Genomic DNA, 19,181 nt, shown 5'->3' on the forward strand with positions numbered 1-19,181 from the left:
CCAGAGTAGGAAATGGATCTCTCCAAACCATTCCCTAAGTACTCCAAAATGATCATGAATATGATGATTATGATCATGACGGTGATGAGGAGAATAACCTTAACATTATGAAGCTTTATTGAGGGTTTACTGTGATAGCCTCCGAGCAATGTGCTATGTAGCTTTTTAATTTTCCTCTACATAATCACTCCCCAACATATAGGTGCACACATTATCATAATTTTACAGTTGAGGAAAGGAGTACAGTATTTTTATTTAATTTGAACCAGGTCCTGGGGTAAAAAGTGGTGAAGTCAGATTTGGATCTGAGCAGCGAGACTCTATTCACAAGGTGCGGGACAATGCCTTTCCTAAGAATTTAGTTTCATGTGGTTATTGAGCCGTTGAAGTGTGCCTGGTCCAAATTGAGATTTGCTGTCAGTATGGAATACCAGATTTTGAAGATGTACCAAAAGAATGTAAAATATCTCAATTTTGTATATTGGTGAAATTATAATATCTTTTGTATATTGGGTTAAATATAATGTTAAAATTTAATTAAAAAACAACCATCATACTCAACCTTTCCTTTCTCTATCCAGGTCACTCCAGGCAGAATGCTAGCAGGGAAATGACTGAGTCTCATTCATTTCTGATTCCCCAACTGCACACTGTGGTTGGCACAGTTCAGGCAACCGAAACAAATATATGGGTATACAAAAATATCTTTCAAATATTGATTACTATTTGTTATTTCAGAGGAACACAGCATAATCAATATGGCTTCCACACTGGGGGCTTTCCTGCCTGGGCTTTCATCCCTTCCAGGGATGTCCTGTATGACTAAAGAAATGAATAAGATCGGTCATTTCCCTCCAAGCACTCTTCACAGAGTGACAAATTAATTGAACCTAAGGAGAAGGTCATGTGAACCTCCAATTTGTAGTAAAGTGGAACAGAATTTGTGGGTAACCTGATGACCTACTACTTATGATTGGCATCTGAAATGGGAGCAGTCTTGGGGGACTGAGCCTTTAACCTCTGGGATCTGACACTCTAGGCAGATAGTGTCATAAGTGACTTAAATTGTAGGGCTTTCAGCTGATGTTGTGGAGAATTGCTTGGTGTGGGGAAACCCACCCACATTTGGTGACCAGAAGTATCAGAAGTGAAGGGTCTGCAAGAGAGTAAAGGAGACAGAACAGGAGGTGAAAAACTACTTAGGTTTTTCCTATATAGTGCCTAAGACTAAATTTAATTTTAATTTAGCCAGAATATCCATGCCCACTATAGGATTTTTGAGGGCAATGGGTGCTATTGCAATGGGGAATTCAGGGAAGATAATAGTTCCAATGGTGAAGGTGAGGCATACTGTTTGTCCACTAATTTTATGTTCAAGAACCTCCCTAAGATTATAGAGAGTACCTCATTCAAATTTAGTGGGATCTCCAGCTATTCTGTAATTTGAGTCCCGGTATTTGTTGAGGACATGAAGATTTGCACATTGGTGCTTTTCAGCAGATATTAAAGCTAAATCAGAACCTACTTTGAAGAGATGCAAAAGCTAATCAGTGCCATTTCATTTTTTATTCTATACACTCTTTTTTTTTTTTTAAAGATTTTATTTATTTATTTTTTCCCCCCAAAGCCCCAGTAGATAGTTGTATGTCATAGCTGCACATCCTTTCAGTTGCTGTATGTGGGACGCGGCCCCAGCATGGCAGGAGAAGCGGTGTGCGCCCGGGATCCGAACTCGGGCTGCCAGCAGCGGAGCGCATGCACTTAACCGCTAAGCCACGGGGCCGGCCCTATACACTCTTTTAATAAATGTGGGACTTCCAATGGGGTCAAATTGTGTACTTCTGTTTCAGTTTTTTATTTCCTCCCTCATATCCAGGTTTCTTTCTTTCTTTTCTTTTCTCTTTTTATTTATTTATTTGTTATCACTAGATATACTTCAAGGGAGGTCTTCTCTATCCTGCTCATATTTATAAATTTCTTTCTCCAGACATCCTCAAACCAGTATCTTCAGGGTTAGGGACCTCTTCCATGATAACGGTTGTTTTATGGGGATTATATACCTTGTGCTTAAATCAGGTATGAATTAACCCCTTCACTGGGCTACAGGGATGTCATGGGTGTTTCTCCCTATAACCCTGAAGAACTGGATCTTTGTTGCTACCAACGCATGGGGCAACGGTAGCCCCAGGGCTATTTATAAATCCTAGTCTATTTTTAGGAGTGCAGACCTCAGCATGACAGACAATGGCTGCTTTTCTTCTTCTTTTCCTCCTCTTTCTTCTTCCTCTTCTATTTTTTCCTCCTTGTCTTTCTCCCCTCCTTCTTCCTCTTCTTCTTCTTCCTCTTTCTTTTCTTCCTCCTTCACCTCCTCTTTCTCCTTTTTTCTCCTTCTTCTCCTTCTTCTTTTTTCTCTCTCTCTCTCTTCTTCCCTCTCTCTTTCTCTCTGTGTCTTTCTCTCTCTGTCTTCCTCTCTCCTAAGTCCCTAAAAGACCACTCTTTCATAAGCAACCACTCAATGGGCCTGTATGTTGCTCAGGGTGTACTCTTTCCACCCACAAGGGCCAACGCCTGGTTGAAAACACACAACCAATCAGGGTAAGAGTCTTTCCCCTGAACCCAGTGTCAGTCACAGCTTCATTCTAAGACATACAGATAGATCTGAGCTGAGACATAAGACCCAGGGCCACATTAAGGAAGGACCCAATCCCATACTCTTGTCTCTAATAGCCAAGTAATTATTGAAATGTCTAAATTAGGTAAGTTATATCTATAAGAGAAGGTTGTGTTACTGAACACAAACACAGGTTCACTATGTGTCACACAGGAAAGACAAATCATTGAATATCAAGCTTGTGGCAAGGAAAGAGGTTTATTATTAAGAGGCAGCCAGATGAGGAGATGAGAATAAAACTCAAATCTACCTCGTTGAAAAGGAAAAAAGGTAGGGGTTTTTATTGGGGCTTTTATGTAAGGGAGGGGGAGCATGTGCTGGGGTTTTAAGTAGAGGAGAGGGAGTATGGGCTGTGCTGGTTGGCACCTTCCCACCAGCCTGCATTTGGCCTTGAAGATGAAATCTCTTTTTCCTGGAGTGTCTGGGCTTTTCTGGTTACTTTTCATCCTCAGCCTGCATTTGGCTGTGTGAGGCTGAATATTCTTTCTTCATGATGTTTGGACCTTGACTTCCTGGGAAAAACAGCTCATTCATATATGAAGGAGGGACAGAAAGACCTGTTTTAAAAAACAGTTGATTATGCTGAGTATGCACAGCTGCAGTTAACAGAGCTTATCTCACTTTTTCTATCTTTTCCTAGCCCAGGGAAGATTTAACCCCTTAATTCTTGGTTTTAGTTGGAAGGACTCAACAAATGCAGCACAGTCTGAAGTGCAATCTTCTAACAAGCAGTAGCTCAAAGTGCATGCTTGTCATCAGGCAGGAGAGCTAGAGGGAAAACCAGAGCAAGAGAAGGAAGACCTCTGAGAGTGGTGGTCATTGTCTCAGTGCCCTACTTGCTGCATCAAGTGTAGTGGACACTCTGCAGAAACAGGATGGACTTCCACTCTAAATTTGGCTTGGATGTTGAGGCTGATAATGCCACACACACACACGAGGATATAAAATGTTTTATTCCTCATATAAAGCTCTCCCTGTCTGGGGAGAACATAGCAGGCCTTCTAAGCTGGTCTGAAATGACAGAAGAGTTCAAAGAAAGTGGCTGGCATGGATTTTTTATTGTAGTTACAGTGTGGGCTCACAGTGACAGTTCCTGCATATGTGCATGGGCTTGTGAGGTTTCAATCTCTCGCTGTCGCCAAAGGAGGATGGACCCAGGCTTTCCATTTTTTTAAATTAAGGTATAATTGACATATAATACTATATTAGTTTCATGTATATAACATAATGATTCAGTATTTGTGTATATTGTGAAGTGATCAGTACAAAAAGTCTAGTTAACCACACATAGTGGTTACCACACATAGTTACAATGTTTTTCCTGTGATGAGAAATTCTAAGATCTTCTCTCTTAGTAACTTTCAAATATGTAATACAGTATTATTACTATAGTTACCATGATGTACATTACATCCCTAGGACTTATTTATTTTATAACTGTAGGACCCAGGCTTTTTGATTAGGTAGCTCAGATGTTGGGCAGAAGGGGAAGAGAGAGAGGCATGATTTAACAATTGTTAGCAGCCAAACATCACACGCAAAAAAGGGAGCCAGGCACTTTATTACATAGTTCTTATAGGGTGTTTATAAATAGGCCAAATCAAGGGAATTAACTCTCCTGCATTTGGATAAAATAAAGTACATTTGAATGCTTATTAATGTCCTTTAATTAAAATATTTTTTCTTTAAAGGAGATGATATTTCTTATTCCTTTTGTTTCCTTCAAAGAAAGGAACTGCTATGTTAACATGTCTATGGATTTTTGAAGTCTGTAACTATCTTTGTACCTCTAATTTTGTTAGTCCAGTCTTTCCAAAGTGGATGCACATAGAAACAGGTGAATGGAGCAAAAGCCAAAGAGAAAAAGAGTTCTAAGAAAATTGGATTTGAGACACTGAGAAATATTGGTAAAGGGGTATGCTCCTCAAGCATGAATACTTTATTTACGAATTGCTTGAATCCAAAATGCAGACACTCTGATGGGTACCTGTATACTTCTTTCCTATATATCAGCTCTCATTTATTTTTCAAAAGGTGTCTCTGCTACGTGGAACCCCAGAATCTAACAGGTGTCTTGGAATTCCTCCTTCTTGGGCTCTCAGATGATCCAGAACTGCAGCCTCTAATCTTTGGCCTGTTCCTAAGCATGTACATCGTCACCATGCTGGGGAATCTAGTGATCTTCCTGGCTGTCTTCTCTGACTCCCACCTCCACACTCCCATGTACTTCTTCCTCTCCATCCTATCCATGGCTGACATCAGTTTTACTTCTACCACGGTCCCAAAGATGATTTTGGACATTCTAACTCATAGCAGAGTCATCTCGTATGTGGGTTGCCTGATTCAGTTGTCTTTTAAAAAATTATTTGGATGTTTGGACTGTTACTATTAGCTGTGATGGCCTATGATCGATTTGTAGCTATTTGTTATCCCCTGCACTACCTGGTCATCATGAACCCCCACCTCTGTAGCTCGCTGGTTCTGGTGTCTTTTTTGATCAGCCTTTTGGACTCCCAGCTGCACTGCTTGATGGTGTCACAACTTACCTTTTGCACAAATGTGGAAATCCCTCATTTCTTCTGTGATCCTCCTCAACTCCTCAAGATTGCCTGTGATGATACCTCCACCAATAAAATATTACTGTATTTTATCGGTGCCATCTTTGGTGGTATTCCAGTCTTGGGAATCCTTTTCTCTTACATTCGAATTGTTTCCACCATTCTGAGAGTCCCATCAACAGGTGGGAAGTACAAAGCCTTCTCCACCTGCGGCTCTCATCTGTCAGTTGTTTGCTTATTTTATGGAACAGTCTTTGGGGTGTACCTCAGTTCTCCTGTTTCGCATTCCCCCAGGAGGGATGTGGTGGCCTCAGTGATGTACACTGTAGTCACTCCCATGCTGAACCCCTTCATCTACTGCCTGAGGAACAGGGACATCAAGAAGGCCATGCAGAGGCTCCTCAACAGAACAGTCTAGTCTCAATATTTGGGCCTTTTTTTTGTTCTGTGGATCAGAAATGGTTGAACAACTAAACATCTGGAATTGGCAAACATGCCTCTTTGGCCACATAATTTTTGTACCTCATGGTTTTCATTCCTCTTGATTTATCATATCTGAAAATTGCTTATTTTGGCACATCTTTGATGGGATTAAGGGAGTATTCTGGGATCCTATGTATGTCAAAATCACTGCACAGTTGAATCCTATTACATCTTTGTAATCTTCTGTGTTTGTCACCTATGACCCAGACATCTTGTAGAAATTTAGAATTCTCTTTTTTAATATATACACAGTTCTCAACCATTTTCGCTTCCCATAACTATTTTCCATAGAACTTTGACTTCAATCAAATCTATTGATGAAGGTTGTGTGAGAGAATGTATGTCACTGGTCCACAATCTTGACTTCATACTGGAAGCATCTCATGAACTTTAAAAATCCTCATTCCCAAGTCCCAGAGTCATAGATTAAGATTTAATTGGACTGGAGAATGAAAAGCGCATGAACGGTTTTAACAGCTTCCCACGTGAGTCTATTGTGCAGTTAAGGTGGAAAACTATTGAATTTTGTGAGACCTTTCATTCAAAGAGGACTTGTATGTCTTGGATCCTTTACTGTTCATGATTAGATCCTGAAGATCTTAAAGTGATCAGGGCTCATAAAGAAGAAGATGTGAAAGAGTTTGCCTTAGTCAATGGGCAATGTGATTTTTTTCTCATATTCCTGGTAATATTTTTTCACATATCTTCTCCCTGCACACTCCAGAGCTGGTCCTATATGCTGGGTATTAAGCTATTGTTTTTCTGCTCCAAAGTTATCTTTCTGTAATTTAATTTGTGATCCTGGGGGAGGGGAATGTGGGTCTGGGAATCTGTAAACCAATGCTCCAATTTTCTGTCTGGCTTCCCTTTATATTCTTCCCATTATGGTCAAAGTTCACATGTGCTAATGCCCAACCTTTTCCCTTTATCCCTTAGCCTATCATATTGTCACTACATCTTACAGCTATCGCTCTGTGTTACCATATTTTTCTTTTACGCTTTTCATCTTTTAATAACTATTTAGCCATACCTATATTAAATTATTTTTATTAAAATAACTAGTGTGGTTTCTCTTTTGTTGATTGAACCCTGGCTGATAAATCCTAAATCTACATCGTGAGATGCAGTTGGAAGATTGCAAAGTGAGCTCAAGGTAAAAAGGTGATTGTGATGACTATGTCTTGGTCAAGGCATACAATTGATATTTAAAGTAATGGTTTGATATTTCCAGTGGCTGTGTGGTTCTACTTGTGCCTGTAGATCATTGTCACCCAAGTTATTATGAATAAATTTAACTCTATCTTCATTTTCATTACTCGAGGATAGCAAAGGACCATGTCCTCAGCAAATGGGAGATCTTTCCAGTCACTAGGAACAGGGTCTTAGGGATTCCACTTTATAAACATGCTCCCCTGTCTTCTGTCATGATCAATGTGTCGTGGGCTCCTTCTATCTTCTGCTACATAGCCAGGTACCTATGTATATATCAACCTTTCCTTTAGCAATGCTACCTATAGTTTCTGAGGTGGCAATCTGAGCCTTCTGAAAAGCTATCTAGTAACTGGTTTAATTTACCCTGCCATTTACCTCTAAGGTAAATTGCCTACCAACTTCACTAACAATGATCCTAGTATTTGATTGGCTCTTCCCATTAAATTCATTCCCATAAAATTACTTGAGCTTTCTTTTTGATTTTTCTTCCCACCCAAACATTCTAAAATGTCTCAACACTCACGCTTCCTTCTCTAATACTTCTCTGTACTCCTGCCATTTGGTCATTTGGCCTTCCTAAAATTTTCCCCTGCCATTGATGCACACACACATAATTAGAATACTTTCTCACATATCCAACTGAATTGGGTAAATACTAAAGTTTTCCTCATCATGGTTAATGAGAAGTCAATCTCTGAGATCCTTATACAGAGAAATGCGAGCCAATAAGGCTGCAAAGATAAGATATAGAGGTTGCCATAAATCGTGATTCTGTTATATGCCACCTTATCTCATTATAATAAGCCAAAATCACTTTTTTCATTTTTGGTTAGGAAGATTGTCCCTGAGCTGACATCTGTTGCTAGTCTTCCTCTTTGCTTGAGGAAGATTGTCCCTGAGCTAACATCTATGCCAATCTTCCTTCACTTTGATATGGGTTGCCATCACAGCATGGCTTGACGAGTAGTGTGTCGGTCCATGCCCGGGATCTGAACACTGGGCCACTGAAGTCGAGCACACAAACCCAACCACTACCCCAATGGGCCGGCCTCCAAAATCGCTTTTTTAAAAAGACTTCAAGAGTTCAAATACAAAGATTCTAAGGAAGATATATTTGGAGAGAGATGAGCCCTTACTAGTTGAGCAGAAATCAGAAGCTTCTAGAGCTGTTTATTGAACTGGTCCTGAAATGGCTGTGGCTTCTCCTGGCAAAGATGAAATGACTCTGTTGGCATAAGAGGAACCAGGGAGACTTCTTCTTACGACATTGTCAGGAGCAGTATGGTAGGATTGGCAGAAGTACCCAAAACAGAGCAAGTTTTTCCATCTACCAGTTCTTCTCCAGTAAAGTTTTGTTGGGAAGATGGTGATGTGGAAATTGGGGACTCTACTGGAAAGCAGAGAGACATCTCTCGAATCTTGTTGTGCTTATAGCCCAAATTCCTGATAGAGGGTAAGGCTTTTGTGGTGGGCAGCTTATAAGATGCTCCCAATATCCCCTGCCTCCTGTTATTTGTGCCCTTGTATTTACCCATCTCTAATTGGGCTGGACCTTGTGACTTGCATCCAATGAATAAACTATCAAAAAATATTGGGATATCACCCCACCATTAAAGTGCAAATAGACTCAGGCTTTCAACTTGCCAGGCCTCTTCTGCTGTCTCACCAGCTCACACGGATGGAAGATAGCTGCCATGTTTTCAGCTGCCTGGTGGAGAAGCCCATACAGCAAGAAACTGAGAGATGTCTGTGGCCAACAGCACACAAGGAACTGCATCCTGCCATTGCCACATGAGTGAGCTTGGAATCAGATCCTCTTCTAGTCAATCCTTGAGATGACTGCAGCCCTATATTTAAGATGCAGACATCTGTGAAACACCCTGTAGTAGTTAAGAAAATTGTCAATTTAATAAGTATGTAAAAATAATTATTTAATGTGCCAACATACATAAATTCTACAGAAAAATTAACTTTGACTGTCATTCAAAATAGCAAAAACATACATCTCTGAACATAAAATCCAAAATCCCAAAGCAGGAATATGGAAAGAAACTTAGGAAATTCTCCTTAGAGACATAAATTTCATTTGAGAAAATGGAAATTGCACTAGATTCTTGGTATAGAAGACAAAATTCTCCCTACATATGGTTATAAATTCAATGAATTTGCAGACATACAAGTCACACATTTCTTTTTTTGATTAAAAACAATCATCTAAATTTATAAAGTCCCTGCAACTTGGAAGTCAAAAATTAAGAAGTATGGGTAAACTTCCTCCTGAAAGAGGACTCTGTCATAGACATTCACTTTTCCCTTTTCCTCTTCTATTAATAATAGCAAGTCCTCGGAGAATGGGATAACAGGGACCAGTTGTGCTAATTATGAGCTCTGTGCATTGAGCTCTCAAGGCCATACAAGAGTAAATAATAAGCCTGTGCCTCTAGCCCTTCAGGATCCTGGTCCCAGTCCAGCGGAGTTCACATCTGTGTCTTCTCCTCTCAGAATCTCCGTATGCATCAAGAGGCTCATGACTAACTCTGTCTTTCTGCCAGTCCAGGGGAAAGAGCCTGAACCTTCATTGCTTGCCAGGCAGGAGACGGGCAGCGGATTCCCATTCCTTGGTCATACTCAGAAGAGACACAGAACAGGCCAGTGAGTACCACAGAGATGGTGGATGAAGAACAGACTGCATGGATGGACATTGAGGGTATTATGCAAAGTGAAATAAGTCAGAGGGAGAAGGTCAAATACCGTATGATTTCCTTCATTAAGTTGTAGATAACAACAACAATAAACAAACACATAGAGACAGAGATTGGATTGGTGGTTGCCAGAGGGGAAGGGGGAAGGGAGGAGGGCAAAAGGGATAATTCGGCACAGGTGTGTGGTGATGGGTTGTAATTAGTATTTGGGTGGTGAACATGATGTAATCTATGCAGAAATAGAAGTATAATGATGTACACCTGAAATTTATACAATGTTGTAAACCAATGTTACTTCAATAAACAAAAAATTAAAAAAAAAAAAAGAACAGATTGTTAGGAGCATTGTTTTTTCATCATTAGGTCAAACAGGAGAGTTGAGACAAACAGATGGGTGGGCACCAATATGCAAAGTTTCAGCTCACAGCCTCGTGCAGTTTACGTTCTTGGTTCTGGTGGGGATCCCAAAACTCTCATTCAAAGTTCTGCTTTTCTCCCACAGTGGTTCTACCATCATAGGTATCTCCCCATGACAGCAGGCATGAGTTACTATAAACTGTTCTCTAAGCACTGAAAAGGGATCAGAAAGGTGATGAGGATGATAGTGATGAAAATGATGACAGTATCACAATATTACAAACCTTTATTTAGGGATTCTAAGTGCCAGGCTTTGAGCTAAGTTATTTATGTAGGCTATTACCTTTTATCTGCATTACCACCCCAAAAACAGGGAAACATGCATTATCATCACTTTACAGTTGAGTACAGGAGCGCAGTATTTTATGTAATTTTTACCAGGTCTTGCAGTCAAAAGGGGTGAAGTCAGGTTTCAGTCCAGACGGTGAGACTCCATTCTCAGGGCGGCTAGACAATATTCTCTCCTGCCAACACAACCTGGCATTTCTCTTCTTTTCATTATAGGCAGAGCCCTCCGCCCGCACTGTGCTCTTCTCTTTGGGTTTCTGGTAGACCACAGTGGAAAACAGTGGGTTGCCCTGGTTCATAAGATATAGTACGTACGGCTGAGACTACATGCAAGAATCACAGAAATTGTTGACACATGATAATTCTGGGAAGATCTCTTTCTTGTCCTTGCTCCCAGATTTTGTTTCAACTGTTCCACTTCCTCCTTCATTCCTGTAATTTATCCCCTCTTGTTCTAAGGGAGACATAGAGTCAAAGTGTTGGGTTCCATTCTTACTCAGAAAACAGTTAAAAGGTATACCCTAGAAAGTTTGGAATAGGTGTCTGATGTCTGCTTAGACCCCCATTGTTAAACAGTGAACAATTTCAGTGCCTGGTCCTCAGAGATACACCATTTAATTTTGAATCTTACCTGTTCTATTTATTATCTGTGTGACACTGGGCACGTTGGTAGTATCTTTGAGCCTCAATGTCATCATCTGAGTTGATCTCCAGTTGATACAACTACATTGAGTAAGATTTAAATATGAAGTGTATTGAATATGTGACTAAATATGTGATGGACACATACAGTAAAGGCAAAGTAAATTTTAGGCCTTTTTATTAGTATCAAGGCTAAGCACCAGAGACCCAGCTAAATTATCCTGTGATCTACAGGTTTGGTGTTCTCTAGATCCTGAGAGAACATTTTATTTCTATCCTTACACAAGTAGACTCTTGATGCCTCATGGGAAACAACTTAGTCTCATTCATTTCAGATTCCTCACAGCCTATCATTGCTTGGCATAAAATATGCTACAAGAACAGCAACAATCTCTGCTGTATATTGAATACACCCTTCCTTAGTTCTCAGAAACAGGACAAAGGTAACATGACTTCCACATACCGAGCACTTTCCTGCCTGTACTTTCATTATTTCCAGCGACATTACACAGGACTAGACAAAAGATAAAAGTGTGGTTGTATCTATGTCTCAAATTTTCTAAGAGAGCCTTCATTCTCCATTTAATAGAATCTAAAATATTCAATTATAAAACGTGTATATTTTCTTAAAAATGAAAGAAAAAAAAAAGAGAGAAAAAGAGAAAGGGACGTAAATCTTATTGTGTGAACTGAGACATCTGTTAGGATTTCCACTCATTCTGTGACTGAATTACTTGGGACCTAGGCTTCTGTCTCTCTACTATATAATAGAATAAAAGGTCATTAAATCTTTCCTGGGATTGTGTTTCATCCATAAATCCACTATTCCAATAATGATCCAATTCTGATTTAAAACCATGGGTGGATATTCATGAAGTGCAAACCTCTGTTATGTGCTACACATGTCCTAGAGACGGATGTTATTCTCCCCATTTCTAGGTAAGGGATACCAGCACAGAGACGTGTGGAAATTGACACACACTCCACATTTAGTGAGAAAGATGTGGGACTCTGACAAAGGTCTCCTGACTGCCATCCCAGGGCTCTGTCCTCTTGAACAAGCAGAATGAATGCTTTCTTTTGAAACCTGCTTTGGTCCCAGATGCGCAAATGGAAGCAAAAGCATAGATTCTTTCTCTTGGAATTTGGTGAGTTCATCTGTGAATTAGGGCAATGGGCCAAATGGTTTACAGGGGCCTGTAATTCATGAATATTATAGAACATAGTATTCTCTATGAATAGTACTGCATTTTGTAGCCCATTTTGGAAATCTGAGATTTGGAAATACTATTTCCTATACAAGATGGGAATTTTCACGTGGATCTATCGTGGAAAGGCCATTGCAAGACAGACTTGAGGGATCTTTCTAATTCTGTACCTTGACCATAAGAGCATGTAGTTGATTTTGTCTACATTTTCTACTGGGAAAATAAATGTAGATAATTAGTAGTAAAATTGCACATTAATCATTTTTACAATTCAAACAATTATCTTTCATGCATATATCTTATGGAAATTCTCACTTGGGTCATATGCAGATAGGTGCTAGAATATTATTAGGAATATCATAATAAGAAATTGAAATATAAATTGAACTTCATCTCTCAAGTAACACTATGATTCATTTAAATTGTTTGAAACAGGTGTGTGTATTTCACAGAGACTTGCAATACAATATTTTGGTAAATGAGAACTTCTCAGGAAACAATACTGTATTATCGTAGTATTTAGGTAATTTTTCAAGAAAACTATTTATGAATACGTAAATAGATACTGATATTATGGAAACATTGAAAGGAAAATACATCCACCAAATTCGTGACGATGTTTGCCTTTGGGCAACTGAAGTGCAAGACAATGGGATCATGCAGGGATAGCAAAAAAACTTAAATTAAAAACTCAAAAATAAATATGAATTCTGAAGCAAGAAGGATTAAATATTTATATGTTTAATATGAGTAGCAGCTAATAATGGTAGTGATGATAAATGTTAACATTAATGGAGCATTTACTACGAGCCTGGCAATGGTTCTCTACCCTGGCTATGTGTTAGTATGACCAAAGGATTTACATGTAGAGATCCTGATTTAATTGGTTCTAGATTGTGACCAGCACATCAGTAAGTTTTTAAAGATTAGCAAGTAATTATAATGGCAAACTGGCATTGAGAACCACTGTCTAAGCACTCTATCATTATTATTTAATTTGACTTTTATAGCAACTTGATAAGATAGGTTCAATTAATATTCCCATTAAACTCGTGAACAAACTACTTTGGTGATTGTAATGGTATTCTCTGTTCTTTTTGCATTTGCATTTTTCCCAAATTAAATCATTTTTGACCTGCTAGGAGAAATGAAGACCTGACTGCCTTCAAGGAGCTGAATTTACGAGAAATGCTATACATTTTATCAAAAAGGATTGACTTAAAAAGTTCTTAAGCTGGGAAAAGAAGGCCATCTTAAGGATTCAGATCTGGATTTCGTTCCAAATTTCTCAACTATTCATAAGAAGTTGGATTTGAGGGAAAAACAACCCTTCACAAATGTTTAGGATTAGAAATATATTTAAGAAGTTTTACAAAGCCACTACAAACAAAAACAGCAAAAAGTGACCTTAACCTTGGATGTTTCCCTGAGATTGTGTAGCCTTGATAGAAAATAATCTGGCAAAAAATGAAAGATAGATACTGATTGTTCATCAAAATGTAATTATTGCTTAATCATTGGTGCATTGTAAATTAATGCCATCTTCGTGATCAGCAATGCTATATGATTCTGTGCATTTACCAAAAAATTATCAAAATATTAAGTTCACCAAGGTCAAATATTTATATATTTGAGTTATTTTGAAAAGACTTTGACCAGACAATCCACACGTTTCAGTGAACATCTATATTCATGGAAGATGGATGTCATACAATCAAATAAAAATGAAAATCCAGGGGGATAATTGGCATATAAAAATGCTACCTAATCATGAACATTCCATTTTAATTCAGAATCTAGTTAATGGGGTTTTAGCTCATCCAGGTCTACATTCCAAATTAAGAGCAATTCTTGCTCTGCATTTGGATAAGATAAAGTACATTTGACTGCTTTTCAGTGTCCTTTAGAATGATTTTTTTTCTTAAGAGGGAAGGATATTTCTTCTTCATATTTTTCCTTCACATGTAGGATGCAGATATTTTACTGTGTTCATGGATTTGTTATCTCAAATGTCACTGTTTATCTAGTAATCTTTGGCTCAGTGGCTCTGAAGTGGGTGTATATTGAAACAGGTGAATAGTTTCAACATGAATAAGGAACGATTTCTAAAGAGAATTTATAACTGAGAAATATCTTTGAAGGTAATGGGGTGTTAGTTTTCAAGAGTGAACGCTTTAGTTTTGAATTGCTTGAATCCAAAACATGAAGATTTAGCTGGGTGCCTCTACCCTTTGTCTTGTTTATTCAACACTCTCTTCTTTTTCAAAAGGTGTCCTATCTAGATGGAACCACAGAATCTAACAAGTGTCTCAGAATTCCTCCTCCTGGGTCTCTCAGATGATCTGGAACTGCAGCCCCTCCTCTTTGGGCTCTTCCTGACCATGTACCTGGTCACTGTACTTGGGAACCTGCTCATCATCCTGGCTGTCAGCTCTGACGTCCACCTCCACAGCCCCATGTACTTCTTCCTTTCCAATCTGTCTTTGGCTGACATCAGTTTCAGCACCATTACAGTCCCCAAGATGCTGGTGAACCTGCAGATACACAGCAAATCCATCACCTATGCAGGCTGCCTAACTCAGATGTCCTTGTTTTCTCTTTTTGCATGTTTGGACAGTCTGCTCCTGGCTGTGATGGCCTATGACCGGTTGGTGGCCATTTGTCACCCCCTACACTACCCAGTCATCATGAACCTCCATCTCTGTGGCTTGTTGGTCCTGGTGTCATTTTTCATCAGTCTTTTGGACTCCCAGTTGCACTACTTGATAATGTCACAGCTTATCTTCTGTGCAGATGTGAAAATCCCTCATTTCTTCTGTGACCCTCCTGAACTCCTCAAACTTGCCTGTTCTGACACCCTCACCAGTAATATGTTAATTTATTTTATTAGTGCCATCTTTGGTGGTGTTCCACTCACAGGTATCCTTTATTCTTATACTCGAATTATTTCCTCCATCCTGAAAGTCTCCTCATCAGATGGGAAATACAAAACCTTTTCCACCTGTGGCTCTCACCTGTCAGTTGTTTGCTTATATTATGGAACAGGCCTTGGAGTGTACCTCAGTTCGACTGTCTCATCTTTCTCAAGAAAGGATGTGGTGGCCTCAGTGATGTACTCTGTGGTCACCCCTATGTTGAACCCCTTCATCTACAGCCTGAGAAACAGGGCTATCAAGAATGCCTTGTGGAGGATTATCAGCAGAATATCCTCACCTCAATAACTGTGCTATCTTTTTGGTTCATAGGACTGGAAAAGGCAGCAAAATCAAACATGTGCAGCAAGAAATTTTGAGTCTTCAGTCATATAGTGTATATGTACCTACACAGCTCTCTTCTCTCAATTTACGCAATTTTCCCTCTTAGTGTAGTTCTAAGGAAGTTTTGAGATTACTTTGGACTCCCCATGTAAGTCATAGCCCCTCGAGGATTATGCATCATACATCAGTATACAATTCTCACTTTCTTTAATAATTACTCAGGACACTTGGTCATGAGCAGTCTTGTTTCTATCATTGCAAAATAATCATAGCTCTTTCTTTCTTGTTATTTATTGTTTCTATACTTTTCCCAAGATTTTTTCTATATGTTAGGAGGATCTAAACCCTATCTTAAGGATAAAGACATCTACTATATTTTTGCTGCCTAATGATCTTGGTCAGATTCTTGAGCAAGTAGGATGATAATTTAATTTCCTGTCCAAACCAGGGTAGTATTTTGAAATTGAAATGGAACACTGTTAATACTGAGTTTGAATAAACAGTTATCAACTTGGACTTTCCTAGGAAAACTGGGATGTATGATTCCCAAGGAGAAAATGGGACAGGATCTACCAGAGCAAAGGCAATTCCCGATTTTTCTGGTAATTCTCCCTCCCATTCCATCTAACATCTCCCCAATCATATTAAATGGCCAGACAAAAAGGGAAAAATTCTATATGATTTCACTTATAGTCAGTCCCTAGAGGGGTCAAATTCATAGAGACAGAGTGTAAGATGGTGGGTGCCAAGGACTGGGGGAGGAGGATGGGGACAAAGTTTCAGCTTGGAAAGATGAGAATGTTCTGGGGATGGATAGTGGCGTAATCCACCAGAATTCTGGAGTTCTGTGGCACAACAATGTGAATGTATTTAATGCCACAGAAGTGTACACTTAGAAACGGTTAAGATGGTAAATCTTATGTTATTGTACCACAATAATAATAATAAAAAGATCTCCTATCTGGAATGAGGGACATGTTGCTCCAAATGTTGGATGTGTTACTCAGCCCTCAGCAATCAAGCCCTGTAGGGGTCTGCCTCAGCTGGAGACAGCCACCTTAACCAAGGGCATGCCTTCTTCCTGGAGCAGCCCACATCTGATGACTGTTTGATGTGAGGATATAAACATCTGGCCCCTTTGCCCCAATTCCAGCCATCTCCATGGGATTATCCTAGCTCTAGAGCTCCCTAGTGGTTTTTGGAGGCCTTGGATGGTTTTCAATTTGGCTTGACTTTTTCCATTGCTCTTCCTTGCTACAAAGAATTTGCCATACTGTAAAGTCTGAAGGAACAGTCCTGCAATACTGCTCTCATTTCAGACAACAGCTGCAAGTTCAGGGGTCCCCAGGGCCACCCTCACTTCATACCAGTTGGCTACAAATTCGGGGACTCCCTCACCTTTGATAATTTCCTAGAATGATTCAAACTGAAGGGACTCCTTCAGGTTTGATAATGCACTAGATTGACTCACAGAACTCATGAAAGCATTGTACTTATGATGACAGTTTTATTAGAGAAAAAGTATACAAATTAGAACTATCCAAAAGAAGATACACATGGGGCATACGTGTATGGATGGTCCCCATAAAAAGCTTCTTGTCCTCTCCCCTTGAAGTCCAGACCCCAGACCTGTTACCTTCTCCTGTATATGATGTGTGACAATACTCAAAGAGTATTTCCAACCGGGTAGCTCACCTGAGCTTCAAGGTCCAGAATCTTTATTGAGGCTTCATTACATAGACATTGTTAGTTGAATTGTTGTCCATACGTTTGAACTCAATTTCCAGCCTCCCTCCCCAGAGATTGGGCTGATATCACTTTGCCCAAAGCTCCAATGCTTTAATCACATGATTGGTCTTTTTGGCATGCCCAGCCCCCATCCTGAGTCATCTCAGCAGCATAAATTATCAGGAATGGTCCACAGGAGGGGTGCCCACCATGAATAACCAATCACTCCTATCACTAGGGAGATTTCAAGGGTTTAAATGGTACCTCCCAGGAACAGGGACAAAGGCCATATCTCTCTTTAGGTGAGGCTGAATTCCTCACTACACATCTACCTTTCCATAGGTGTTGATTTCAGGAGGACTGCCTTTTAAACATCCTCATGTTAATCACTGTCTCAGAGTCTGCTTCACAAAGAACTCAACTTGGGATGCCTTGTTACTAATAAGATCAATTCGAGAAGATTTTAAAGACATTTCCAAGATAGTTCTTTGAATAGTCAGTGATATTTTGTGAATTACAAACCCAATGGGGAGCTCACTGATGGGAAAATTCGAAGAGAGGAGTTGAAGAATAAAAATTGGGACACATCAGGGTGGTCCCCGTAGAAAATCTTAATGAATCTGGGAACCCAAACACAGAGGTGTTTTATAGAAATAGAGCGCAGAATTTAAAATAATGTCTGCATGTGTATTATGTTTCAAAAATTTTATTTAAAAATATTAAACTCTAGGGTGTAAATAAAATATGACTTTAGAATAACAATTTATTTGGCCTCTGTCATCCTCGTGGAATTTCTCCTCCTCAAATTTCTAGAGCCAATGGTTCAATTATGAGCACTCCCTCCGCCGCCATTTTGTTACAAGTTTGACCATGGCCCCTCAATTCTTCTGTTCATTAGATTTTGAAGCCACTGAGCATGGGGATGACCTCATGGTTTAACACTGAGGATATCTCTGCCCTTCTGGGAAGAGGAGGTTTCTAAAGAACTGAGGAACATGAGAAGGCTTGTCCATTAGAATAAAGAGATACACAGACAGTGACACCAACTAGCGGAAGGTGCTTTAATTTCATGCTGGCAGACATACTACTTAACTCTCTTCTTGTTTCCACTGTCAAAATTCACGAGCATATAGCTGTTGAGATTTTCAGATCACTTAGGTCCCCAAACTTTGTCATTTTACTATTACTTTTTAAAACTATTTTATTGAGGTCATATTTCCTTATAACATTGTGTAAATTTCAGGTGTACATTATTATAGTTAGTTTCTGTATAGACTGCATCGTGTTCACCACCAATAGTCTAGTTTTACCCATCACCATAAATCTGTGCCCCTTTACCCCTTTTGCATTCCCCTCACCCCCTCCCCCTCTGGTAACCCTAATATGTTCTCCTTATCCATGTGTTTGTTTTTCTTCCACACATGAGTGAAATCATACTTTGTTTGTCCTTCTCTGTCTAGCTTATTTTGCTTAGCACAACTCCCTCAAAGTCCAACCATGTTGTTGCATATGGTACGAGTTTGTGTTTTTTATGGCTGAGTAGCATTCCATTGTGTATATATACCACATCTTCTATATCCATTCATTCATTGATGGGCACTTGTGTTACTTCCATGTCTTGGCTATTGTGAATAATGCTGTGATGAACATAGAGATGCATAAATCTCTTTGAATTGTTAGTATCATGTTCTTTGGATAAATGCCCAGTTTATGGGATAGCTGAATCATATGATATTTCTATTTTTAAGTTTTTGATGAATGTCTATATTCTTTTCCGTAGTGGCTACACCAGGCTGCATTCCCACCAGCAGTGCATGAGAGTTCTCTTTTCTCCACATCCTCTCCAACATTTGTTATTTCTTGTCTTGTTGATTATAGCCATTCTGACACGTGTAAGATGATGTCTCATTGTAGTTTTGATTTGCATTTCCCTAATAATTAGTGAGGTTAAACATCATTGCATGTGCCTGTTGGCCATCAGTATATCTTCTTTGGAGAAATGTCTGTTCATATCG

General features: G+C 39.4%; 2 protein-coding genes across 2 annotated transcripts; both read left to right on the forward strand.

The window, feature by feature from the left end:
- The first annotated feature begins 4,817 nt into the window (after positions 1 to 4,817).
- Positions 4,818 to 5,655, forward strand: LOC101392105 (olfactory receptor 7E178-like). The gene is given in 2 exon segments (XM_004434177.2): positions 4,818 to 5,049; positions 5,052 to 5,655. Coding segments are annotated over 2 exon segments (828 nt in total). The 3' UTR covers positions 5,648 to 5,655.
- An 8,793-nt stretch (positions 5,656 to 14,448) lies between these two features.
- LOC101402199 (olfactory receptor 7E24-like) lies at positions 14,449 to 15,402 on the forward strand. Its single transcript, XM_004434356.2, has one exon. The coding sequence runs from the start codon at positions 14,464 to 14,466 to the stop codon at positions 15,400 to 15,402; it is 939 nt and encodes a 312-aa protein (XP_004434413.2). The 5' UTR covers positions 14,449 to 14,463.
- Positions 15,403 to 19,181: the final 3,779 nt, after the last annotated feature.

The sequence above is a fragment of the Ceratotherium simum genome, chromosome 39, assembly GCF_057802395.1.
Source record: "Ceratotherium simum simum isolate JZ-2026a chromosome 39, ASM5780239v1, whole genome shotgun sequence".
Lineage (NCBI taxonomy): Eukaryota > Metazoa > Chordata > Mammalia > Perissodactyla > Rhinocerotidae > Ceratotherium > Ceratotherium simum.